Genomic DNA, 26,943 nt, shown 5'->3' with positions numbered 1-26,943 from the left:
TTAGTCCAGAGTATGCAAGTATTTACTTCCAAAGTAAAATATAGTCATCAAAGGGACATTTGTCAGATCATCCCGGCATAATGTGTATGGATACCCATAAGACCCATCAATGTCTACACATCCTTGCATGTATTATGCTTTTTAACATATGAAATGAATGCTTTGAAGGCAAACCGGGACATGGTCTCAACCTGATGGCATGACCACTTCATCTTTTGGCTAAAATGTGCATCTGTAATTAATAAAATGTAATTCACTCAACTAAATGATGCCTACTAATAGTAGTGTAGTTAACTGGTATTATACCAAAATCTCGAATAAAAAAAAAAAAAGAAAACATGGTAGATTTGATTGAAATTCAGTTGTGCGAAAATATCAATCAAATCTACCATACGGAACCATTGTAGCGAACAAGGGGAGCAGGGGTTGAGGGGGTGTCCCCCACACCCTTGGTGGCTATAGTGGAACCACAGGTTGTTCCCTGCTTCCTGTACAATAAAGTTGTACAAAAAGAAAAAGAGGTCCCTACAGCACCAATTCCCATCTACGTAAGTGAAGGGAACCAGTGTAGAAGGAAGTAAAATCACTTAGATCCTAGATAACCTGGTGTGATTTGATTCAGCCTCACCACAAGTATGTATACTGTTGTCCAGCCAGTCTCGTATAAACATCTATATGTGTAATATTCAATATTTCTGGATTGTCTCAACTATTTAAGCTACACATGCTTTTAAATGCTTTGAAAAGTTGAAATTATTGGGTGTAATGAATACTCACCAAGCATTTCCTTTTCTGCACCACAAAGTGAAAGGAGGGTCTTAATGAGCCTAAGATGTCCAGCTAATAAAATGTTGTCAGCTTCACTTGTTTCACAGTCACCGGTACGATTGGGCTCAAAATTATCCAGCCATGTTATCTCATCTTCCAGCATGGCCGCCGGGCTCAAACTTAACTGATCCATTTCAGAAGCTGAAAGAAATGTACATACTTAGAAAAATAAAATGTAATAACATATTGGTAATTAAAATAAGAGCATTTACAGTATTCATTAAGTTAGAAATTCCACATTATAGTTCTATATGTGGGATATGCACATGCCTACCTTCCAATCTTAACAGCCATTACATAAGAGTGACTGTGTTTGAAGAAGTTACAGAATATCATAGAAAGTAGACCATGTGTGTTTTTATCTTATATATCTCAATCCTGTCGTGGCCACAAACATTAGTAATATTGCACCCACGGTATATAATTTGCTATCTGCCCCTTGGAAGTGCTGCTGTGCTACAAACTGCTATTCATCGGCAGATATATTGCTCAACAGTGAAATTTTTGTATGCTCTGAAATCTTGAAAGGTATAAAAGAGTTCCGCCCACAACTAGGCAACACGGTTAAGTCAAGTTCATCTGATTGTCCTACTGTTAAATGTGGTGGATCAGCCAAGACTAAAGACTCAGGGGGCAGGCAGGATTGTAAAAGGTACAGTAAACAATAAGGCAAGGGCCACACAATATATTTGTAGTGTGGGGCTAGCATTGCATAAGGCAAATGTTATTGTTTATCTGGTTGTGGGAAAGGAAATGCAGTATTGCAGATAACTTCAAAATGGGTAGTTTAAGTTGGTAGGCTGAAACCTTCCAGGTTAGGCTCATCTGTATCTTGGGTCAACCATACCAGCCTCAGGGGTTTGGATATGTTGCCAAGTTAGGTTTACTCTAAAGGTAAAACACAATTACAGGTCCACTTTCCATGAAAGGTGCCTGGGAGAGGAGATGGACATGTACAGAAACTCTGGGTACCACGTTGTCCGGACACAGTCCTGAGCAATCAAAACAATGAAAACCCGAACAGACGTAGACCGATATCTAGCGGGATTATAGGTATCGGCAGAAACGCATAGAGGAGGTCAATCCGGGTTCATCTCTATGGATGCAGGCTCACGGCCCGTCGTGGTCCAAGTAGTAGTCCTCGGGCAAGTTATCCTCCCAGCTTGTGAAGATCCGCACCGGCTTCCTTGATGCCTCTTTTGGCCCTGCTCCCCCCCCTGTCTAGACAGGGGTTCCACGGGCGTTTGTCACTCCCTGTCCTTCTCGGACTCCTTGAGGAGTGGCGTTGGACGATAGAAACCACCCCCATCACTGAGGCGCCAGTAGATGTCATTGGCACAATTGTGACCGTTGACTAGGTTGTCGACGAAGTGTATGTCCTGGACACTGATGGCATCGTCAACAGGGGACGGAGGAGCTACCAGAGGACCTCCCCTTTGCAGGCTTGTCTGAAGACGGTAAGCAAAGCTTCATAGGGGTTAAAGACTTCCTCTTGGAGGGAGCTCCCCTCACTGGCTTGCTTGCCATGGATGTAGACGTCGATGCCGATTGTGTCCTTCCAGAATTGAGATACTGGGTCGGGGTGAATCCAGTCGGATCCATAGCGTGGAACTTGGCCTTCTTTTGGACCCAACCGTGGATGAGGCATCCTCAAAAGACCAAGCACTCTTCTCCGAGGGAGTTTGCTCATGGGACCAGCTGGTCCTGGATGAGACATGACCGTGCCTTGATGCATGCAACTTGAGTTACGCTGCCAACAAGCTGAACCGGTCCTTTTTTGGCTTCTTCGAAAATTCATGGCAAAAACTGCATCCTTTCTCATTGTTGTCCTGATGCAGGCAATACAAACATTTGTGATGCCGATTTTCGACATACACGCTTCTCAGTTTGCAGTTCACGTATATCCTAAAGAGGCTCCTCTTGTCCTCGCACATGGCGGAAGGCGTGAAGCAAGCCTGGGCCTCTCAGAACTTTGAAAAGAAGATCCCTGATGAAAGTTGATCTTAGCTGACAATGGATCCCCGCTGTCTGTAGTCGACCTATGGTCGAACGATGAACAAAATCGGTCAAAAATACTATTTTCTATTGAAAAAACATGAATTATCAAAAAAGGCTCTTAGAGCAAGAAGAGAGGACTCCCAAAACTGAAATGTGCTGTGAAAATCTGCAGGGGTGGAGCTTAGGGAGACTGTCCTTGGATTTGGGCTGTATGACCCAAAGGACAGCGATTGGTTTAGAGGAGAAATACAGTTTTCAGGCTAAAGAAAAACTGCTTTTTTTATTTTTTACTGAGGATTCCCAGCCTGACCCCAGGGAATACGTGGGAGGACACAATCCATTCATTTATTTTTTACTGAGGATTCCCAGCCTGACGCCAGGGAATATTCATGAGCATGTGAATCCATGCCAGACCTCATGCTGGAGAACAGTCCCTTGAGGAATTATTTAAGTAGTCATACATTGAGAAGGCGTCCCATGAGAACGCATAAACCTCGATATGCTGCAAGATGCATCCTGATTGAGGAATTTTCTAACGTCCTGTGCTTGTAAGCAGAAGGCGTCCATTCCTTGAGTAGCACACCAAACAGTGATTTGACAGGAGGTACCGACAAGAGACTGATTACTTCTGAGAACAAGAAACGTCTCAGCCAGGTTGGGGCTACCAATATTAGTCTGAACTGATGTCTGAAAACACTGAGAACGAAAAAAGAAATTTGCCATCCCATAGGAACACGTACCTCAGGATTCCCGCATGAGGGAAGTTGCAGGAAAAATGCACTGCATTTCCTGTTGGCCTCAGTGGCAAAGAGGTCTATGTTCGGAAACTACCCACATGTGGAAAATGCAGTGAACTTCGCTTTGCAGAAGCGCAGTTCCCTACTAAGGGAGTCTGCCACCATGTACCATGTTGTGTATAACTGGCCGATGGAACAGAAGAACAAGTCACTAACCCCTGTTAACGTTCTTTTAATTGGATGTGCCTCCCAGGTATTCCTCATCTTATGACCATTATCTCACCAGCTTCAGAATTTTTTTTTCGACAAGGGGCACTGTGTGCCGTTCTTGTCGAGTCTATGTCCCTTTAGGACCTCTGTCCGACTGTCGACGTCATCATCAGTATAAGTAGTGCATGCAGCGCCTGTTGGCTTCAGTTATGTCTCCCCCCACTCCCCTGAGGAATTACCAGGCGTACCATAGACCGTAGGCCCACAGAAAGCTTAAAGGTTAAGAAAACGTAAATTGTAGGGCTGGGAGGGGCAATGAGGAATACGTGGGAGGAACATCCAATCGAAAGAACGTTACCAGGAGTAATTAACTTGTTCTTCGAATGGATTGTGTCCTCCCACGTATTCCTCATCTTATCATAGACTGCCAAAGCAGTAATAAATTTCGTAGTGGGAGCACAAACTAAATTTAGTTCTAATCATGGACTGAATGAAGTACTGCTTTTCCAAATTGTCCTCCCTGACTGGAAGACGAATCCAGATAGTAATGTCTCACAAAAGTATGGATAGACGACCAAGTGGCCACTGAAAAAATGTCTATGTTTGGGATACCTCTTTGAAGAGCAGCAGAGGTTGCCATGCCCCTTGTGGAATGTGCTCTTAGGCCTTCCGGCGGGTCCTTGCTCGCTAATCTGTAACATTCATTAATAGACAGGATGATCCAATCTGGATATGGTTTGTTTAGTAACAGCTAGACCCAATTTGGGCCAGTATAGCCAATTAATAATTGGTCATTTTGGCAAAATGTTGCCATTCTGGATATGTAAAAACTGCGAGCCCTTTTTGGGTCCAGTCTATGTAACATTTTCCTCCTCCCTCCCCGGATGGGGAGGTGGATAGAAAGTTGGTAAAGTAATTTTTTGCAACAAGTGGAAGTCGGAGACTACCTTTGGTAAGAAAGAAGGTTTCACCTTCAGAATAACAGTCTTTATGGAAAACTGTATGAGGAGGCTTACGGGCCTGCAACTCGCTTACCCTGTGGGCTGACATTATTGCAATAAGCAAATGGACAAAAGTGTAGAGGCTCAAAAGGAATGCATGTTAAAATTCTTTACACAAGATTGAGATCCCATGCAGGTACATTGAAAGGAACTGGTGGACATACATTAGTAATGCCCTTTAGAAATTGAACAATCAAAAGGGATCTTAAAATATGAATCCTCCTCTGAAGAGCGCTTGAAAATGGACAGCGCCACCAGGTCACCTTTAATTATTCCAATCTGGAGCCCTAGATTTGCCAAATGTAACAAAAAGGAAAGCACCATAGGTGTGTCACACAGAAAGGGATCCACATTCTTATCCCTGCACCAGCTGCTGAACTTATTCCAATGACAGCGGTACAAAGAGTTTGTTTCTGGCCTTCCGGCTGAAAGCAAAATCTCCATTACGTCATCCGGAAGGTCCCAATCCTTGTATCTCAGCCTCTCAGAAACCATGCGTGAAGGCCGAGTCTTGATCTCTGACCGGAGAACCCGACCTTCCTCTTGCAAGAAGATCCTCTTTGGGGAAGATGTACTGTTGGCCAGATGGACAAGTCCAGAAAGTGTGGGTACCACATGCTCCTGGCCCAATCCGGGGTAATTAGGATCATGAGTTTCCCAAAATTTCTCAACCTTCTGATCATGTGAGGAATGACGGGGGCTGGAGGAAACGCGTACAGGAGTGGAAACTCCCAGTCTACCACGAACGTGTCCCCTAGAGCTCCTCTTGGAGTAAATTCCCTGGAGCAAAAGAGTTTGCACTTCCGGTTGACACTGGTCGCGAACAGACCCACTTGAGGGGTTCCTCAACAGGTTAAGATCTCTTGAAGGACTTCCTGAACTAGTTCCCACTTGTGGGAGAGACTGTTTTGCCTGCTCAGAATGTCCACCGCTGTGTTTTCCTCTCCGGCTAGGTGAACAGCTGACAAGGCGAATCCTTCTTGAATTGCCCAGAACCAGACCTGTATTGCGTCTGCACAGTGGTAGTGACCCTACACCTCCTCTCTTGTTGAGGTAGTACATGGCCACTGTATTGTCCGTCAATATCAGGACATTCTTCCACCCTTACAAAGGGCAGAAAGGCCTTCAGTGCTAGTCCGATTGCCCTCAGGTCAAAAGGTTGATATGTAGTTTGGACTCCGGTGGAGACCAATGACCGCTGATTGTTAGATCGTGGGTGTGGGCTCCCCATCTTGTGAGTGAGGCGTCCATCACTACCATTATCTCCGGCCATGGCTGCCCAAAAGATTCTCCCTTGAGAATGTTTTCCTTGCAAGCCCACAACAGAAGGCTCTGAGAGACTCTGCTCAGAACTTTCAGGTGGTCTGACATTCTGCCTGAGAACTGGGACCATTGAGTCCTGAGAGCCCATTGGAGGGATCTCATTCTCAGGAAAGCCTTTGGCACCAGGAAAATGCAGGATGCCATAAGACCGAGCAAACTCCAAAAAGAATCGAAGTCAGGAAGATGATGGGCACTCTGGAATTTGGTAACCATCTGCAGAATGCGTTGAACCCTCACCTCGGGTGGCAAGGCATTTCCTGAGGAAGCATCCAGGACTGCTCCAATGAATAGGAGTCTGAGTTGGTACCAAGTGGGACTTTTTGTAATTGAGGGAGAAGCCCAGTCTGTGGAGCGAGCGGCAGGTTACGCTGAGATGTTCCCGGGCTTGCTCTGGTGAACTAGCCCTGATCAGCCAATCGTCCAGGTAGGGGTAGACGGGAATCCCCACTCTCCTGAGGCTTGCTGCCACCACTGCCATCAACTTGGTGAAAACCCTCGGGCAGAGGTCAGCCCGAATGGCAGAAATCTAAACTGATCATGAGAACCGTCAACCGCGAACCTCAGGTACTTTCTGTGCTTAAGATGGATAGGCACATGAAAGCAAGCATCCTGAAGGTCCAACAACACCATGCAATCTTGGCGTTGGAGAACCTGAAGGATTTGATAAAGGGTAACCATCTTGAATTTGTCCTTCCTGAGGAACTTGTTCAAGTTTCTTAAGTCTAAGATGAGTCTCAATCCTCCGTCCTTTTTCGGAATCAGAAAGTATGGGCAATACCAATGTTCTATTGCACCTTTCTCTAGCAGGGTCAAAATGTCCTGCACAAGGAGCAGATCCGGAATTTTGAAAGAGTTGTTCCCTGGTGGATGATCCTGCAGCCTGCTTAGGAAAGGAAGGCAGTAACCATGGGCTACAGTTTCCAGTGCCCAAGCATCTGAAGTAATGCCTCGCCATTCATTCAGATTCTGAGTAAGTCTGCCTCCCACCGGGGTCTTGAGTCAAGGCCTCAAAGTGGTTTAGAGGCGGCTTAAGCAGCGGCTGAGGATAAAGTTGCAGCTGCTTGGGTTGGCTTAGCAGCTCTCCCACAAGGGAATCTTCTCAGACGTCTTTGACTGGCTTGTCCTCTTCCTCTTGAAATTGAGGAGTAGAATCGAAAGGACTTACCCCTCCAGGAATATGAGCCAGAGTAGGGGTATTGAGGCTGTCTAATGGCGGTGCTAAGGGATTTAGCCGCCACTCTCGAGGTCTGCAACATTTCTAAACTCTCATCCGCTTTGCTGCCAAACAGCCTTGAGCCGTCAAAGGGCATGTTGAGTAGCCTAGCTTGCACATCTTGGAGCAAACCTCGACTTCCTCAACCACGCAAATCTGTGTAACACTGTACTAGCCGTCATGGATCTGCTGATGCTGTCTGCAGTATCCAAACCTGACTGGGTACATTCACCCATTGCCTCCTTACCATCCTTGATTTCCAGGAAGCTGTCTCTTTCCTCCCCTTTCAGGATGTGGTCAGCTGCCATTGCTACGCAGTCCACAGGTAAACGTAAATGACAAAAGTACAAGTCACATTTGTTGACTTTAATGCCATACTACCAGACGTAAAAACCTTTTTCGCCCAGGCGTCCACGCTCTTATCAACCCTATCAGGAGTTATGCTGACTACTTGGTAGATGTAGCAGCCTGAACCACCAAACGTTCTGGTGTTGAGTGATTAGTTAGATACTCTGAGTCGCTGATGGATGGTCTCTATTTTTTGGCAACATTTGAATTTACTGCAGCCGCAGTTTCTGGTGGCTCTCAATTTGCAGACACTTTTCTGTACTGCAGTGTGGAAAGGTAATATTGGGTCTTTCTGGGGACCCTGTGTTAGGGAGAATTCTCTGTTTAGGCTGAATTTCCTAAACTCGTGAGTCTCCCAGCAGCTTTGCTGGATTTCTGCGGTTATTTTTTTCTCCTGCCAAGAGAGACACTTTTACCCTCACTCTTGGGCATGATTTGAGTGTGTTCTTTGACTCTAGATGTGTTTATTGGGCTCTGGGGTCTTTTACCCCATAGGGCTTCATGTGTTTTTGTGATGTGTGTTACACAGCACCCTCAGTGCAGTAACAGAGGGGTGTCATAGTGACCCCCCAGTATAGACTCCATACCCTGAGACTGACTACTGTCTCCCAGGGCATGTAAAGTCACCATTGACTTTACTAGTCTTAAATTCTGAACAGAACCAGTACAAACCATGATATTGTGGGCGTACTAGCTGGGGCAATTCAATTGCCCCGGGGTCTGTTAGTCGAGGGGGCACGTCTCCGTCCCCCCTGATCGAGTTTTGGCTGGTGGCAGTGGATACTACTTTTTATATTCAACCGCAAATATTTTTCTATGGGATTTTCCCATTGTTCGAGGCTACTATCTTTATTTATTTAATTACGATAGCCTCGAACATACCGCTGGTTTATTTCATTAACATTAATTCTCCGGTTGGTAGTTTTTGCCAAAACTCGGTTCTAAAATGGCGTTTGTGTTCTCTTCTGTGACTCCAAGCCAAGTCGAGCCCTTTGTTCCACTTTTTGGCGGGCTTCTCCACAGAAGCCCTCCAAAGTGGTGCCACTCTGTCTGGGGTACTTAGTGGAGGGGGATTTAGGCACCCTGGACTGAGTTGCCTAGGCAACTCAAGTCGCACTCCATCCTGATTGGCCCAAGTGGTGAGCCGGCCGGCTCACCACTTAGCATGTTTGAGTGACAGCTAGGCTGAGTGAATGGGGGTTTTCTGCATAAAAGCAGGGCTTTGGGGAATGGAACTTCAGAAGTCGCCACAGGACCTAAGAATCCGACGAGGGAGAAGTTGAGCCGGCCTGCCACGACGACACCACCGGTGGAGCCCTGCTGGACCGTCTCACCACTTTTCCCAACGACAGAGGAGATCTGCCGCCGGAGAGTCTTCTTCCTTTGACTGGTGGGGATAACCAGTTTCACCGTCTTTTCGCCTTCCCGACGCATCTCGTGGCCGCCTTGCCCGTGCCCCGCACCCCGGCAACCGGAATACCACGTTTTACCACGACCGCAAAATAAAGGGTACTACCTTTAACCGGAAAACTCTGCAGCTGGTTTCCTACCTGGCAGTGCAACGACCTTCAGCTTTCCGCCAAGTCGCGATTGTCTCTTCCCCTGGACGACGCCGAGGCTTGCAACCACTGCCAGGAACAACTGACACCGCTGGAGGATCCTTCCCACTTAAGGTACCGTGTTCCACCTGGCTTCCCTTGCCACCGACTGTACGGGGTAGATTTAGCCCCCGGCTTTCGAGCCTGGGTTAGCTTGGGACACCCTGGCTAAACTTTTCTAAGCCTCCCTAAACACTTTTCGAACTCTCTGCAAGACTTTCTAAGCCTAGTCTAACTGTGTGATCTTGGGCGCATTTGTGCTCTGCTCTCTCTAAGAGTGGGCCCAGCCTATGGACTTTGGCTCACAAGTGACTTTTTTGCTCTTCTGCTTTGCTAATAGTGTTCCTAAATCTTAGAGTGGTGTACCTTTCCATATTCTGTCTTTTTCCCTCCCTTTTTCATAAACTTATTGGAGTGCCATCTATAGTTAAGTGCTCACCTCTGTATGAAAATAAGTGGTATTAACTTAACTAAGACTTATCTGATAAGGAATAAGGGTTGTATATATTATAATAGTAACTGTGTTTAGAGTATTTTACAATAAGAGTGCTGGTGTGTTTCAAACAGTGTGTTTTTAAATAAATAATTATATACTTTGATACCAAAGCTCTGGTCAGTGTTTGCTTGTATTGTTGTGTCTGAGTGCCTATTGTGTATACTCTGCATACTGCCTAACTCTTCTTGAGGGAAGTCTGACTGCTCAGCCACAGCTACCAGGTAAATCTGGGTGGTACAGACGGCTACCAAGTGGGTTTACTGCTAACACCTGTAGTCCTAAATCTTTTGCAGTGTTCCCTAGGGGAACTGCACAGGTTTCTGCCTAACACCCTGGTCCAAGATGTCTGTCATATCATCTTGTTTAAAAGAAGTAGGCCTGCTCCAGTCTACAAACTCTATAAACGTACTAATTAGTTTCCTACACGAGGAGTCAGCATGTTCAGTTGGGTCTTGTTTTCCAAACTCTCAGTAGAGGTATCTAACCCACTGGCCGACTGAAGGTTGTCCTATAAATCCCTTAATCTGGAATTGTCAGAGATTAGTTGTCTGGTACATTAGGGGTGCCGAATTCTAGCCCAAAAGGTAGTGCATCATCATCAGAGGGTTTATCTTCCTCATAGATGCCAGATAGAGACTTAAAAAAGTATGTTTTAGGTTAAGGTTTGAAAACCGTTTCCTGTACCACCACTAGCTTTGACATTTTTGGAGTAATCGTCAACAATGACCTCGAAATCAGGATTGCCTTAGTCAGCATCTACTTCAATACCAGTGTCGACGGCTCTGACGCCAAAGGAGTGAGCGAAGACGTCAACGACATCTACTTCTTGTACTTCTTCGAGGGAACCCTCGATGGGCTAGGATCACGGCTTGTCAAAGCCCTTGCCGATTTCCCTCGGATCGAGATCTTTCTCAATGCATCACCGACTTAAGGCTCAGTTTGGAAGATTTTGTCTTCGACTTCCCTTTGTCGTCCTATTGCAGATTGACATGGGCATGGGCTTTATGCTTGTCCTTCGAGGGGGTCGAGGCCGCATTCTCGAAGATCTTAAGCCAATCTGTACGAAACGCATCTCATTTTGCAGGGGAGTCCGATTTCGTTGGACACCCGATTACTTCAGCCGAGGAATCACTGGAGGTCAAAGGCAACCTATGGCACAGTTTCTTGGTCTTCTTCACAGAAGACTAGGAATGGCGTGATCGACTTCTCGATCAAGACCGTTTTGATTTTTTACATCGAGAGGAATCCCTCGACTCATCTGTCTTTTTTTGAACTCTTCGACAGACTTCGTAGGTAACCTCCACACCGCCAATTTACCATTACGTTCCCTGAGAGCCTTTTCGGTCATCGCCTGACAGGAGCTGAAGTCGGAGGTACGATGCCTGGAACCAAGGCACCAAAGACATACGCGGTGGGGTTTGGTGATTGACATCTTTGATCCACATTGCTGGCACCAATTAAAGCCCAACTTAGGCGTCGATGGGGCCAAAGAAGAAGACATTTCCGTAACGAAAATAACTACGTTTCACAGAAGAACTGAAGCACGCTGTAATGCTCTCAAAGCATTAGCTCGGAAAACAGAACTGAAGCCAACGGGTGCTGCATGCACTACTTAGACTGATGATTATGTCGACGGAGACCCTCGACGGACGGTCTGCAGTCATAATGTCGAAAATAAAAAGTCGAATGACAAAAATGTAGAAAAAAAGTAAAAAAAAAAGGTCGAATCTATTTTTTTTTAATTTATATGTATTTTTTGGGTTGGTAAGTATAAAAAAATGGGTAAAATAAAAACATTTTAAAAAAGGGGTGTTGGGGGGAACCTCCTCATTTAAAAAAAAAAACGTATTGGGGAAAAAAAAAAAAAAAAAAAAAAAATCAAATTTTTTCGACATTATGACGTTCGACATTTGTTTTCGACCAAATGACTATAAACCTCGACAGACATTGATTCGACGAGACAGCACACAGCGTCCCCTGTCGGAAAAATTACAAAGCAGCCGAGTCTGTAGAGATAATTATCATAAGATGAGGACTACGTGGGAGGACACAATCCATTCGAATGAGTAACATCACATGGCCCATTTCCACCAGGCCTGTACTTCTTAAAACAGAATGGGAGAATGGGTGCTGCCTTGTTTGCGGATATAAAACATGCAGGTCTTGTTGTTGGTGAACACCCAAACTACCCAGCCCTTAATCTGTAGGAGAAAGGACTTCAGTGCGCAGAACACAGCTCACAACTCCAGGACGCTGATGTGTCATCTTCTCTCCCTGTGATCAGAGGCCTCTGGCATAGTAAGTGCCTGTGTGGGCTCCCCAGCCTTCTAGGGACATGTTTGTAGTGATTGCCACCTAATGGCATGGTAGCCAGAAGAGTGCCCCTTTGGTTATACTGGAGCATACTATCCACCATCGCAGTGCGATGTGGCACGGCTGTGTGAGAAGAATCTTGTCCTCACGATCACCAGATATTTGACTCCAACGTTCATCGAGAAATTGCTTGAGTGTGTTAGGCAGAATTATATGCAGTACCCTTTGGGAACACCACACACAATTAAGACTACAAGTGATAGTACAATTTCACCTTTGGTACAAGCCTTTACTACACAGTTATAGTGGTAGCAGTAGCAGAGCAGCCAGACTTATCTCAAGAGTAAGTGAGCAGTATCAAATAGTTACACAAAGGACAGTAATTACTATGATTCAGGCAAACACGGACTCAAGGTTTTCAAGTAAAAGAATATACATTTATTTCACTCTTCAGTTGTATAACAGATCACATTTCTAAGCAGTTTAAAAATCACACTCTTAATACACCACACAACTTCCCTTAAATTCCAGACAAGCTAAGCTCACAAAAATGAAGTGGGAGAAAAATGGCACTCCAGCAATTTAAAAGGGAGGGAAAGACAAAAGCTAACAGAAATTGAATCACACCAACAAGTACGTACTCAGGGCAATCGAACAAGAGAGAGAGTACAATGATAAAATCAGATAGAAAAGGCTTAGGGCCAAAGTCAATGGTTCAAAAGTATTTTGCTCAAGATAATACAGTTCAGGGTAGTTCGCAGTAAAGTTCGTGGCACGGTTTCCGGCGAGGTTGGTTGGTAGAAAAGTTAGTTCAAAGAGAAGGACAAGCCCTCAGATTGCAGAAAGATTTGAAACACTTTCACCGCGGCTGAACGAAATGCACAACCGGATTTGCACAGTACCTTAAAACGTTAAGGGAGCTGTAGCTGAGGCTGAAGTTCCTGGTAGTTCCTGCAGGCTCACGGTTCCTGAAGCGACTGTCGGACTGATCAGAAGTAGGAAGACTGGAGGGTCCTGCACTACCCAGGGAAGAAACCAGCAGCAGAGACAAGCAACAAATATAAGATGCGCTCCTTAAAATCCAAGCAGGGTCAGACCTTTCCTGGCTATCCGGCCCACTGTAGCTTTGTACAGCAATTTCGACCAGAGGAGGGGTCCTGGCTTGCAGTTTGGGCGAACTTGTTGGTCCCACCAGCTCAAGGGAAGAAGTTTCCTGGAGGATCTTCTCTGTCGACGGATTCTTGAGATTGGACCTGCAGCAGGGTTTCACCGGGCGGTTCAGTCGTTGTAGGGGTCCTCTTCGAGTTCCTCGTTGGTTCTTTCGTTCCAGTGGTGACTCTGCTCTTCCAGTCCCAGAAACCTGCTTTTTATGCAGTTTCCCCCCATTCATACAGCCTGGCTGTCAATCACACAGCAGGGTGGCTGGCCTGGCAAGGCCAGTCCCCTTAGCCAATCAGACAAGGATGTGACTTGGGTTACCAAGGGAACTCATGGCAGGGGTCCTAAAACCCCTCCCTCACATCCTGCCTACCCAGACTCTTAGGTGCCTAAAGGAGGGCTTCTGTGTTGAAGCCCACGAAAAAGCGATGAACAAAGGGACCAAACCTGGTTTGGCACGCAGAATAAAGCGCGAGAAAGTCTTTAACAAAAAGAAATGGCGAATAAACCCAGCCAGAGCCAAAATAAAATGTATTTGGTCAAGTGGGTTTATGTTTGAAGCTAATATAATAGCTTAAAACATGACCACGTTTATATAAGAAAATCGCGGTAGGAAAGTTAGGGTAGATACCATTGCCACCAGCCAAGTCTTGATGTAAAGGGAGCGAAAATAAATTAACCCTTTCCAATACTCCATGGAAGATGGGGTGTACTGGGTCAGTGGTTTAAAAGTTAATGGCAACTTTACCTTTTTCTGGGGGACTGTACTGTAGTCAACCCAAGAAAATGGAGTTGGTGTGAAGTCTCAAAGACAACCCTGTGTCACTGCACTGAAGGTGCTGTGTAACACACATTAAAAATATGGTGCCCTGGAGTAGGTGAGGCTCCAGTGCCCAAGATCACACAAAAAGAAGAAAGGCACACTCTCACCAGGTGAAATGAATAAATCCTAGAAATCCAGCAAAGTTGCTGAGGGACTCAGTAGATAAGGGAAATCAACCATTTATGAGAATTCTCCCTAACACTCCCTGTCTGGGGAAACCTGCTGGCGAACCTCCGGCACTTGGTGTTCATCACCGCCGCAAACAGATCGATCTGGGGATTGCCCCATAGTCGGAATAGGAGATCTACTTGATCTTGCCGAAGCTCCCATTTGTGGCAAGAGCGCAGCTCCCTGCTGAGTTAGTCGGCGACGGTGTTCTTCACTCCTGCCAGGTGAAAGGGTACCAGGAACATCCCCTTGGAGACGGCCCAGTGCCACAGATCCTGCCATCCTGTGCTTCCTTGGAGAAAGCTGGGGATCTGGTGCCCCCCTGCTTCTGGATGTAGAACATTGTGGTGGTGGTGGTGTTGGTGAAGACCCATACCACTTTGCCCTTGAGGGACGGAAGGAAGGACCTGTGGGCCCAGAATACGGCCCGAAGCTCTGGGATGTTGATGTGCAGTGACCTCTCCTCCGGGAGCCAGAAGGCCTCTTGCGTGGAGATCTCTGGAGTGGGCGTCCCATCCCTCCAGGGAGGCGCCCGTCACCACCGTCTCCTGATGCGCTGGGGTCTGGAAATCCATGCCTGCCGCGAGATGCGCGCGGGTGCCCCACCACTGGATCACTTGACGGAAAGTCCAGTTGAGGGAGATCTGGTCTTTGAAGCTTCCCGCCACTTGTTTTCAGCGGGCGTCGAGGAACTCCTGAAGCGGCCGCATCCGCAACCTCCACAGTCGCACGAGGTAGATGCATGACGACATCACGCCAAACAGGGACTTGATGGACCTCAACCTGGCTACTTCCATGGTCAACAGCCGTTGTACCTTGCCCAGGATGGCCTTTATCCTCTCTTCCGACAGTGAAGCCAGCCGCAAAACCCTGTTGAGCCTGATCCCAGGAACAAGGCGTCCTACGATGGCACCAAGCAGGACTTTGCAAAGTTCATCGAGAACCCCAGTTCCGTGAGCAGGTGGACGGTCCACGCTGTGTGGTCGACAGCGAGTTCCCTTGACTTCGCTCGGATGAGCCAATTGTCCAGATAGGGGTAGACGTGGATCCCCTGCAGGCACAGCCGTGCCGCCACCGGTGCCAGGCACTTGGTGGAGACCCTTGGTGCCGACTTCAAACCGAAGGGCAGTGCTTTGAACTGATGGTGCCACGAAGCACGAAGCGTAGACACTTAAGATGTCCTTTGTGTATGGGGATGTGGAAGTATGCAACCTCCAGGTCCAGCGACGACAGGAAGTCCCCATTCTTCAAGCTGTCCCAACATGTGCTGAAGTGTGACCATCTGGAAATTTAGTGATTTTATGTATCTACTGAGGCGGTGGGGGTCCAGGATAGGCCACCAGTCACCGGTCTTGGACGAGAAGTACCCCGAGTATACTCCGGAGCCCCGGAGCCTCTTTGGCTCAGAAAATGTCTTAACTATCGGGTTGGAGAATGACAATACCTCCTCTTTTGAGTTCCTGGAGGTTCTGATGGCCGCCAAATAGGTGCAGCATGTGTCTACTTGCACCCCCGAGTGTGCGAGGTGTGCTGAGAAGGACAGCATGTCGTCCACCAGGCAAGTCAAGGGATCGACTTCCGTTGATTCTGCCCAGTGACAAAACCTAGTCCACTTGCACTGGCTCCTAGTAGCGTCACTTCTAGCACCACGTATGAAGTCTAGGTTAGCCTGTGACAGGCGCAGGTGTCTTAAGGTGACCTGTTCAGAAACAACGCTGTGAGGGCTAACTGTCATGATGCATACCCCCGGGCATCCAGACCACGTCCATCAGCCCCGGGAGCAGGCATCATGTCGCCTTGAGAAAACCCAGCAACCCCTGCTAGGGGCTGTCTGGGTTCAGTCCTGGCGCCATAGGCGCCAGGCTCATAGGTGCACACTTACCTGATGCAGACCATGCTGCAAGAAGTTCCAAGCCCATGTGAGGCCTGGAAGGGACTACTTTATCTTAGGGACTATTTTGTTACTCGGGTGTGGTCGGGGAGGAATACCTACCTGGGACTACTTTGGAGGCTATTTAAACCACACCCGAAGAGCAGCACACGCTTCGCGTTATTCTGCATCCAGCAGCGTAATGCTCACCGTGCCATCCAGCATCCAGCCTTCTGCCACGCCCGCCTCGAACCTGGAGCACCTAGAAAGAAGGAAAGAAGCAAAGGTTGGAACAAGAGTATTACCTGATTTCTTACCCGATTCCGGATTCATCGCATCTTCAAACCAGAGGAAAGACTTTGTTTTAAAAGCGTCGCATCGCCAGCAGCAGCGCCGCGCCATACTCACCGTTCCACGCATCATCTCTTCGATCCAGCGCTGTCTCCATCTTTACATCGCCGAATCCCGGCACCTAAGGGGGACAAGAAACAACAAGGTGAGCAGAGAGAACAGACAGACATTCTCTTTAGCCGCCATATGCTTACCTGATTTTACCACCGGAGGTATAATTCATCAGCACGCCACATCTTCTAATGCCACACCAGTAAGATAAGGAGAAAGCAGCAAGTTTAACCCTTGGCATTATTTACCGGATCGCTTTCAGCTGTCAATCTTCTTATTGGGTCAAAGCTGCAAGATAAAAGAGGAATTGGACAGGAGTGAATTCCAGACATTTTGAACTCTTACGAACTATATACTTACGGCTATTCGCCAGGACCTTTTGGAGTCAGGATTCGTCTACAACTCTTCCAATATCTTCAGGCCAGTGAAGTAACAGGTCATCAACGCGCCCCTGCGCGCTTCGCAGGATGGAGGGCTCATCCTTCAAGAATATAAGGTGAGATTGCTGAGAGGGCGCTTCAGAGGTGGTTAGTGGGGAAGACAGTGGGGGTGCTATCACTTGAATCCACAAGTGGCTAAATCCATCTCTCTACTTGTAGGAGAATATTTCTACGGGCCAAGCAGACAAGATTAGGAGGGCAGATCCAGTCAGTCATCGCTGCACTACGCATCACGTGGGTGGAGGCCGCAGCAGTCCAGGTCCGACCGACGCCCCTGTGGGAGCCAGGTGAGCGCAACACTAACCTCTGGGTGGTGGGGTGGATGACCGTGCCTCCCTGCTGTGAAAGTAGGTGAGCTGGACCCAGCGGAAGGTGCCCCGGGACCTGTTCCGACAGGCTGAGACGTTCCGAGAACCATGGCCTTGCGGGCCACCACAGAGCTATCAGGATTATACAGAGGTGCTAAGCCTCCCTGATCTTGCAGATTACCCTGCGGACCAGGGGAGTGGGAAGGAAGGCATACACGTTCATGTTCCACTCGGTCTGCTTCGCATCCCCCAGAGAGCCCCAGCCCTGTCAGGACGTGAACTGGGGGAACCTCCTGTTGGGCAAGGTGGCAAAGAGGTCTACCTGGGGATGACCCCATCTCTCGAAGATCCCCTGAAGGACCTGATCGTTAACTGACATTCGTAGTTGTTCGCACCAAGCCTGCTGAGCCTGTCCGCCTCCATGTTGGAGGCGCCCGGGAGGTGTATAGCTCTCAGGTACATGTTGTTCTCCAGGGCCCACTCCCAAATGTTGACTGCCAGGGTGCATAGGGGAGGAGGTCTGGTGCCACACTGCTTGTTGATGTAGTACATGCTGGTGGAGTTGTCCGTCTGGATGAGGATCGTCTTGCCAGTGATGATAGGCAGGAAGGCTTTGAGGGCAAGCCAGATCGCCTACAGTTCTAGCCAGTTGATATGGGTCTCCTGTTTCTGAAAAGACCAAACTCCATGGACGCTGTGGTTGTCCAGGATGGTTCCCCAGCCCTTCAAGGAGAGTCTGTGGTGATGGTAACCTGTGGTGCTGGTTGCCTGAAGGGTCTATATATCCACAAGTTGTAGTCCATGCTCCACCTGACAAGGTCCTGGTGGAGAAGTGGAGGAATGCTGACTAATTCCACCTGGGAACCCTGCTCCTGACTCCATTAAGCTGCGAATTGCAGCTGCAATCGTCTCATTTTGAGCGTTGTGTAAGGCACTGCCAGTAGACATGCAGCCATGATACCCAAGAAGTGTTGGTACCACCATGCAGAGGTTACCGCTCTGCTGAGAAAATGACTTGTGGCCCTCTTGATGGCTGTGTCCTTGTCCTCCGAGGGAAAAATTATCTGAGCTTGTGTCCCAGATGAGGCCAAGGAACGTTAGAGTCTGAGTAGGCTCCAGCTGTGACTTCTTGCGATTGATGGTAAATCCCAAATCGGGTAGTGTATTCATGCGGTTGGAGGAGGTGTGATGGACCACCTCCGTGGATCTCGTCCTGACGAGCCAGTCTAGGTATTATTTCTTTTAACTGATTTAGCTGAAATTAATCCACTTTTCAATAAGTATTAACAAAAACATTTAAAACTATCATGTTGTACAGTTATCAAAACTAACACATTGGGCCTCATTAGGAGTTTGGAGGTAACCATGGCGCTATTAGCACCATGGCTGCCTCCAAATCCTTACCGACTCCGCCCTGGTGAATGGAGCTATTACTGCCCCATTCTAAGGTTGGCAGGGGCAGTAATTCCCCATTCACCAGGGCCCTTGCCCATTCCCATATGAGCCCCTATGGGGCTCAATGGGAATGGGGAAGGCGCTAATAACGGTACTGCAAATTGCAGTACCGTTATTAGCACCAAAGTCCCTTTGTCGGTCCCGTCCTTAACGCCTGGTAAAACCAGGCGTTAAGGCAGGACCCGCAAAGGAAACTCGTAATAGGGCCGTAAGGGATTACTGGTACCGGTGCCCTTACTGGTACCGGTAATCCCTTACCGCCCGGGTCGTAATGAGGCCCATTATATCTAAAACTAGACAAATTCATGATCAACATAGTAAAAGCAATCAAAATGAAAATGAAGATACCCTTGATACATAAATATGCAATCATCTGTAGACCGATTACCAAGTAATTGACAATTTGTTATAGTATCAAACTCATGTTCTGCAATTAATTACTGTACAATGAGCAGACAAAATGTTTTTTACATACATAAATTAAATTTGTGACACAAATCAGTTGTGCGTTGTCAAAGCCATCCCAAGCAATATAGTTTCATTTCTATACTTTGATTACTATTGCAAAGATGGCATTGCTTTAGCTAACTCACAGCACTCCTCATTCTCATTTAATTCATACAAGCCTAAAGCATTTATAAAATTGCAAGTGGCAATCCAAATACTGATAGATGGTGTGGACAGGATAGTTGGTCCACCCATCACTTTTGTGGTCAGTTTGTTTCTCCTTGTGAGAGAGGGTATGCCCAGTCGTGGGTCCCTTGCTCGCTGCGCCACAGGGAACCAGGCTGCACCTCACTGAGGAGGTCCAGCAAGGCCGAAACATGTCTGGGGTTGCTTGGTTTTCTGTGCCGAGGGGACCTGGCCTAGCAGTTCGGGCTGGGCTGCTACCTTAGGTGGCGGCAGCTACTGACTGATTTGCACATGGCTGGTCCCCTTTTGCAATGGCGCAGACGGGCTAAAAAAACGGTGGTGTGGAAGGTTGCCCAGAGCAATTGCCAGTGGTTTAGATTCATTCGAAACCTTCCACCCATCACTTTTGTGGTCAGCAGGATAGTTGGTCACCTGTTATCAGTGAGCATATTTATAAAATAAGCTAGATGTTTAGAAAAGTCCTACCCTCTCAGTTGTATTCGAGTCGGACAAACCACTATGAGATGTTCCATAGTTTTATTTTTGTAATGTCCTTGCATAAGCGACAAAAATGTTGTTGCATGCAAATGATTTTTCGTTCGGCCAATAGCGCTCGAGTGAGCGTCATATTCAGCCGTAGTCGCAATATTGAATTCCGAATGAAGGGTGAGGGGGATCTGTGAAGATATGGTTCCATGTGTCTGAACTTTTTTTCACCAAAATGTTAATTGCTGAAATGCTCGTAATGGAGACAGGAGATCCTAGTCTCTATCCAGTCCATCAGATACATTTTACGTTTTGCTCTATCTGGTTTTTTAAAAGAACTTCCACAGTTACATCTGCATTTTCTAGAATTAGAAAAATATAATTCGTCTTTCTGGACAAATTGGTGTTGAGAGGAAGTTATATACAATGACAGAGTTCTAAATACATTGTTTACATCAGTGGAGATTGAACACTTTCGAAAGAGAGCACATAAACGCCAATTATACAGTGCAGTTAGCAAGGTTAGACACAGCTCATATCGCAGCCAAGGTCCTGGGAGAGATTGCGGTAGATGAAGTACTTGTCTCCAGAATTTGGCCTCTAATCTGTTGAGGGAGGCTGTTGATATTATTGATCTGGCCTCCACGCCCTACAAGAGCGTGAGAATCACTTTCTGGTTCCAGAATATCAGAGCCAAATTGATGGAAAACTTCCCATATTTATGTAGGATTAATCTGGTCTGCGATATGGCTGTCTCCATTTTATGCTTTATTAGTTCCCATTGTGTGTTTAGGGATGGTGAACCATTAATCATCATCCCAAGTACACATATTGAAGAACCACCTCCAATTTGACATTTTTAATGTTCCAATTCATCCTGTATCTATTGGAAAGGCTCGGAGGATACGTCACGATCGGAGACTTTAAGATTGATTACAAGTTCATTCTGATCCAAATATAAGGTAAGTGCTGTCAAAAGTTTTTGTAAGCCTATTGGAGTTTTTGAGACTAGCACTAAGTCATCAGCGTGCCATAAAGCTTGAATATGTACATTATTCAATTTTGAAGAATCTGACCACACATTTAAAAATACATACTTTATGTCCTGAAAAAAAATGTTAAGTGCTGAGGTGAGAATGCACCCCTGTTTCAGCAATTTAGCTGTGACAATTGAAGTTGATAGTAGTCCAGATGTAGTTAATCTGACCTGTATTGATGTGTCTGAATGTAGGCTATAAATTATATCACATAGTGTAGGTGGACACTCTGCCTTCAGTAGCTGAGACATGAGTTTGACTCTAGACACCGAGTCACACGCAGAGTGCAAATCAATGAATGCAAAGAAAATTGTTTTTTTATAGCATGGGCTTTTTCCTTAAGTGCATGAAGTGTGAGCAAACGTATCGCCGTCCCCATGGCAGCTACGAAGCCCGTTTGGATCACGATGTTGCTGTGTCTGGGTCCATTCATTGAAATCTCTTAATACAAGCCTCGTGAAAATGTTCCCTGGCGTGTCAAGTAAGGCAATCCGTCGATATTTAGTGGGTAAAGAACGATCACCCTTTTTAAAGATCGGAACGATCAAAGAGGAGCGCTAGGATGTTGGTAGTGTGCTTGTTTTTAGAATATTAATAGTTGTTGATATGCGCAACGGTGGATTCCATGATGTCCTAAGCCACCATTTGCCAGCCCACCTTGAAACGTGCCTGACTGTGCACCGGAAGTTCCAGAAGGAAGTCAGCTATTTTTCCGCCATAGTCTCTGATTAACTGCAGCAAGCATGGCATCCGCATTAGACTGACGAAAGGTGCAGTAAGGCGTTGGAATAGACCACCTTTCCATATGCCTTGAAGATCTTCACCTACTTGCCTAGAAGTGCCGAAGACGAGGTAGCCGAGAACGACGGAGGCTTGGAGTAGAGCGAGGCCGCGACAATCACCCAAGAGTGTAGCTGAGGGTGTGCCGACAGCAAGAGTGGATCCCCCTCCAATTGCCTGTACTTGGCGTTGAGGTGCCAGTTGGTAGGCTGCGCCGAATGGGGTTCGGCCCATCCCTTTTTGGCCAAGGCGACAAAAAGGGATGGGCATCGGGATCCTTCTGCATCGGGATCCTAGCTGCGTGGTGCAGAGTGAGGACCTCAGCCAGGACCCCCGCCTCCAGTTGTTCCACCTCGGGTTTTGGAAGCCCCAGGTATTCAGCCAAACCTGTGAGTCGTTCATGGAAGGCCTGGGCTGAAGATGGCGTGTCAGGGTTCTCCTCCTCATCGGTGTCCACTAGGGTGTCCAGCTAGTCCAGAGCGGTGGAGGAGTGCTGGGCGCCGAGCACTGAGGTGTCGAGACCGGAGCCGGAGGCTGCTGTGGAACTGCTTGAACTGTTTGAGGCAGGGAAGCCGGAATTGAGAGACACGGTGTGGGCAGCTAGCGCAGCGCAGGGGTCTGAGGCACTGGAAACATAGGAATAATGATTGGAGGCGCTAGAGGTGGGAGGGGAGGCAAAATGTCCCCGATCATATCCTGAAGAATGGCTCCCATTTGGGGGGACCTCATAAGTGTGAGGAACTTTTCAAAGAACTGGTCTTCACAGGCCGGTAGGGTGGCAGGTGGAGCGGGCTTAGTATCAGTAGGTTGCTGGAGGGTACTCTGCCTTGCTGGCTGAGGGGTTTATCTGCCCTGCGACGCTGAAGGATAAGCTGTAGGCCAGGTACCTGGCGAAGACCAGTCCCACCTGGACACTCGTTCTCCTACCTGCTTCCCGAACGGGGATGGTGTCGAACGAGACGGCCATTTTACTGGCGCGGTGGCCATTTTTCAGGCAGCATGCCACGTGCATGCATCGTGGTACTTGCCGCGCTGCTCCCGGCCTCTTCCTGAACTCTTGCCGGTGGAGCTTTAGGCCTGCCCTGTGTTAGGCAGAATTCTGGGCAGTTCCCTTAGGGACCACCACACAAGATTAAGACTACAGGTGGTAGTACAATTTCGCCTTTGGTACAAGCCCGTACTACACTGTTAAAGTGGTAGCAGTAATGGAGCAGCCAGACTTTGAGGGGATTGGGTCCTCCGACGTATTCCATATCTATGACATGTAATCAACACAGCTGTGCTGCTTCGGAAACTTTTTTCGGCGTCTGCGTCCTGCGTCGATGACGTTGATGCGCCGTCGTCGAGGACCTCCTCCGACATCCGACGTCATCCGATGTGATAAGTAGGACGCACGACGCCCGTAGCCTCAGTTTTTTCCGCGAACGTGTTGCTTTGTGTTTCTCGGTTTAAACGCCTCGACTCTTTGGAGTTCTGTTCTTCTCTGTTCTTCGAACCTGTTCGTTTTGTGGAAATCCTTCAGAAGATGTCTTCTACTTCGTCTTCGAAAGTTTGCGGGGCTTTCGACGGATGATTCGAGGGGTGACTCTCCGCGTCATCGTCGGAAGTCTCGTGGGTCTCCTTCTAGGAGTCGGTCTCGCCACTCCTCAGCCTCTTCAAGGCATTCTCGGAAGCGCCGACACCGGTCGTCTTCCAGGTCCTCTTCGGAGGACTCTGCCCGGCACGTCGCTTACCCCTCCAGCCGTGCGACGCCGGAGGAATGGGCTTCCTTCGGGAAGAAGATGCTGGCGATTCTTGAGTCGCAGGGTACTCAGCCGTCCGCGCCCCCGAGTGGGGTCGGTCGTGTGAGGTCGAGAGACACCGCTCGCAAGAGTGGTCGGCACGAGTCACGGGAGAAGTCCCGTTCGGACAAGGGGACTCGTTCTCGACGTACCCGTTCCAGGTCCCGGTCCTCGACGCGTTCGAGACCGTGTGCACCTGTGAGGTCTTCGAAGAAGGCATCGACGTCTGAGGCGTCGAGGGCGTCGACAGGCTTTCTCGAGGCTCTGGCTCCGAGGAAGTCGTCGATGCCGTCGACGCTCAGGTCGTCGAGGGACACGCTCAGGGCTCCGGCCTCGAGGGCTGTGTCGACGCCGCCGATTTTGGAGGCGCTGCATCTGACGTCGATTTCCTCGACGTCGATCCTCTCGGCGCCAATGCCGGTTCTCTCGACGCTGGCGCCGATTCGCTCGACGCCATCGACGCCTTTCGTGTCGGAGGTACCCCGTGGCACGGGTGGACCCCCTAGGAAGGCTCTGGTTAAGAGCAAGCACTCTAGGGTGCCTTCTTTTCGCCACCTGGACTATATTTCAGAGGCGGATGAGGATTCTGATGGCCTGGTTCCTAGTCAGGTTTTGGATGAAATTGTCTCGGGCCATAGTCAGTTTGACGAGTTGAGACAGTCACTGCATGATGCCAGTGGACTGGACACCTCTCCGGAGGTGGAGTTTTGTAGGCCTGAGCCTGGCTCTCATGCTGATTCCTCGTACCGGCGCCTTATGGCTAGGGTTTTCTGAGTACTTGGGATGGTCTGCTCCCCCAGGGGAGTTTGTGCAGGATGATCTGACGGACATCCTTGATGTTGGTCCCCCAACTGACCCGGTTCTGCCGTTCCATATGGCTTTACAGAGAAGGGTGGCGGCGGCTTGGACTGCTCCGGAGAGTCTCCCGGCGGTGGGCAGATCCTTGTCGCGAAAATACCGTCCAGCCAGTGGCGACCCCTGCTACTTGACCAGGCACCCCACTCCGGAGAGTTTGGTGGTGCAGGCGGCCACGGCCCCGGCGAAGCAGGCGTCGTACCCTACCATCCCTCCTGATAGGGACGACAAACGTTTTGATGGCTGGGCGAAGAAAGTGTTTTCTTCTGGTGGTATGGCGCTTCAGGCGGCCAACTCCATTTGTGCCTTGTCACGTTTCACGCACACTCTGTGGAACTGTGTTGCGTTAGCGGCTGAACATATTCCCGAAGGGGACGAACGGGATGGTTTCCTTGCTATGGTCCAGGATGGTAAGGATGCCATGTGTGAGTCCGTTCAGTCGGGTTTGGACTTAGCTGAATGCGTCAGTAGGTCCATGGCGGCGAGCACCGTGATACGCAGGTTTGCGTGGTTGCGGAAGTCGGGGTTTGCTCCGGATGTGCAGTTACGGCTCCTCAACATGCCCTTTGACGGTGAGCACCTTTTTGGCAGCAAGGCTGACGAGAGCCTTGAGAGGTTGCAGACCTCGAAAGCTGCAGCGAAGTCGTTGGGCGCTGCAGTTCGCCAACCTCTGCCTTTTCGTCCTAGGGGACAGCAGTGGAGGGGTGGTTCCTTTCGCTATTACTCGTCCTTCAGTAAAGCGAGAGGAACTGGCAGTCAAAGAGGCCAACGCAGGGGTACCAGAGGTGGACGACAGGGTACCCGTGGTGCCAAGGCCGCTCGGGCAGTTGCCTCTTTGCCCTCAGGTAACGCCGCAGCCGCTCCCACTCAGTCATGAGGCCATGTCCCATGGTTCGCCGGTTGGGGGAAGGCTGGCGCAAGCCATTACTTCAGATGTGTGGGTTCTGGAGATCATAACCCACGGCTACTGTCTTCCCTTTCGGCACAGGCCTCACGACAATCCACCGGGGAACCTCTCTTTGCGGTGTCCGGATCCGCTCCTTGCGCAGGAAATTCAAGCCCTGCTGGAGAAAGGCGCCATAGAACTGGTGCCTGTAGCGGAGAGGAACAAGGGATGGTATTCCCCTTATTTTTTGATTTCCAAGAAAGATGGGGGATTGAGACCCATCATGGACTTGCGCGGTTTGAACAAACTCCTCAGGAAGGACAAGTTCAAGATGGTTACTCTCTCTCAAGTCCTCCAGGCCCTTCAGCTTCAGGACTGGTTGGTGTCACTCGACCTCAAGGATGCTTACTTCCCTGTGCCGATCCATCCCAAGCACAAGAAGTACCTGAGGTTCGCGGTTGGCGACTCGCACTTTCAGTTTCGGGTCCTGCCGTTCGGATTGACCTCCTCCCCGAGGGTTTTCACCAAGCTCATGGTGGTGGTGGCAGCGCATCTCAGGCAAGGGGGGATTCACGTCTACCCCTACCTGGACGATTGGTTGATCAGGGGGAGCTCTCCCGAGCAAGTCCTGGATCATCTATCGGTCACCTGTCGCTCCCTTCACAGGCTGGGCTTCTCCCTCAATTTAAAGAAGTCCCATTTGACGCCAACACAGCGGCTCCAGTACATCGGAGCAGTGCTCGACACTTCCCTGGGGCAGTGTGTTCCTCCCCAGGTGAGGGCTCTTCACATTCAGCAGATGGTGCACAAGTTTCAGCATGCCCAGACGCTCCCAGCGTTCGAGTTCTTGAGGTTGCTCGGCCTCATGGCATCCTGCATTCTTCTGGTGCCAGAGGCTCGCCTGCAGTGGGCACTCAAGAAGCAATGGTCGCAGTCCTCCGGCAGGATCTCGGACTCGATTCAGGTGCCGTCCTCGGTCGCCCGGGACCTTCTGTTGTGGGCCGTCGAAGGCAACTTGATGAAGGGGGCTCCATTTAGCTTCCCTGGCCGGAGGTGACGGATGCATCCCTCACGGGATGGGGAGCTCATGCCAACGGGATGACATATCAATCAATCTGTTGGAGCTGAGGGCCGTCAGGCTAGCCCTGAAGGCTTTTCTGCTGTCTGTGCGGGGGAAGAATGTCCTGATCCTGACGAACAACACAGTGGCCATGCACTACCTCAACAAAAAGGGGGGGGCAGGGTCACTTCCTCTGTGCAGGGAGGCGATGCAGCTCGAGTTCTGGGCCATCCAGCAGGAAGTTTCGATCTCGGCAGTTCATCTGGCCGGAGCCGAAAATGTGACGGCGGACGCTCTGAGCAGGCAGAGCGCGATCTCTCACGAGTAGGAGTTGGCTCAGGATATTCTCCTGGAGATCTTCGCCCTTTGGGGGACCCCTCAAGTGGATCTCTTCGCCTCCAGTGTCAACCGGAAGTGCGAAAGGTTTTGCTTGCGGCAATTTCCTCCAAAAGGAGCCTTAGGAGACGCGTTCGTGGTGGAGTGGTCATTCCCGCTGCTGTACGCGTTTCCTCCTGTCCCCGTCATCCCGCAAGTGCTGCGGAGGTTACGGAAGTTCGGTTCCCGGATGATCCTCATTGCTCCGGCGTGGGCTCGGAGGACGTGGTACCCAGACCTTCTCGACTTGTCCATCTGCCCTCCACGTCGTCTTCCCTACCGAGACGATCTGCTCTCACGGGAGGGGGGTCAGGTTCTCCATCCAGAGGTCAGATCCCTCAACCTTCACGCTGGGCTTCTG

General features: G+C 49.0%; 1 protein-coding gene across 2 annotated transcripts in view; it reads right to left on the bottom strand.

The window, feature by feature from the left end:
• The window catches only part of USP24 (ubiquitin specific peptidase 24), a 2,799,104-nt gene that overhangs the window by 1,671,328 nt on the left and 1,100,833 nt on the right, over window positions 1–26,943 (bottom strand). For both annotated transcript variants that reach the window (XM_069642114.1, XM_069642115.1), the window contains exon 39: window positions 778–969. In XM_069642114.1, the coding sequence (XP_069498215.1) occupies window positions 778–969 (192 nt within the window). The remainder of the gene's footprint in view (window positions 1–777; window positions 970–26,943) is intronic.

Source organism: Ambystoma mexicanum, chromosome 1q, assembly GCF_040938575.1.
Source record: "Ambystoma mexicanum isolate Mex_15411 chromosome 1q, UKY_AmexF1_1, whole genome shotgun sequence".
NCBI lineage: Eukaryota > Metazoa > Chordata > Amphibia > Caudata > Ambystomatidae > Ambystoma > Ambystoma mexicanum.
The sequence above is the reverse complement of the archived record's forward strand: the minus strand, read 5'-3'. Positions and strand labels throughout refer to the sequence as shown.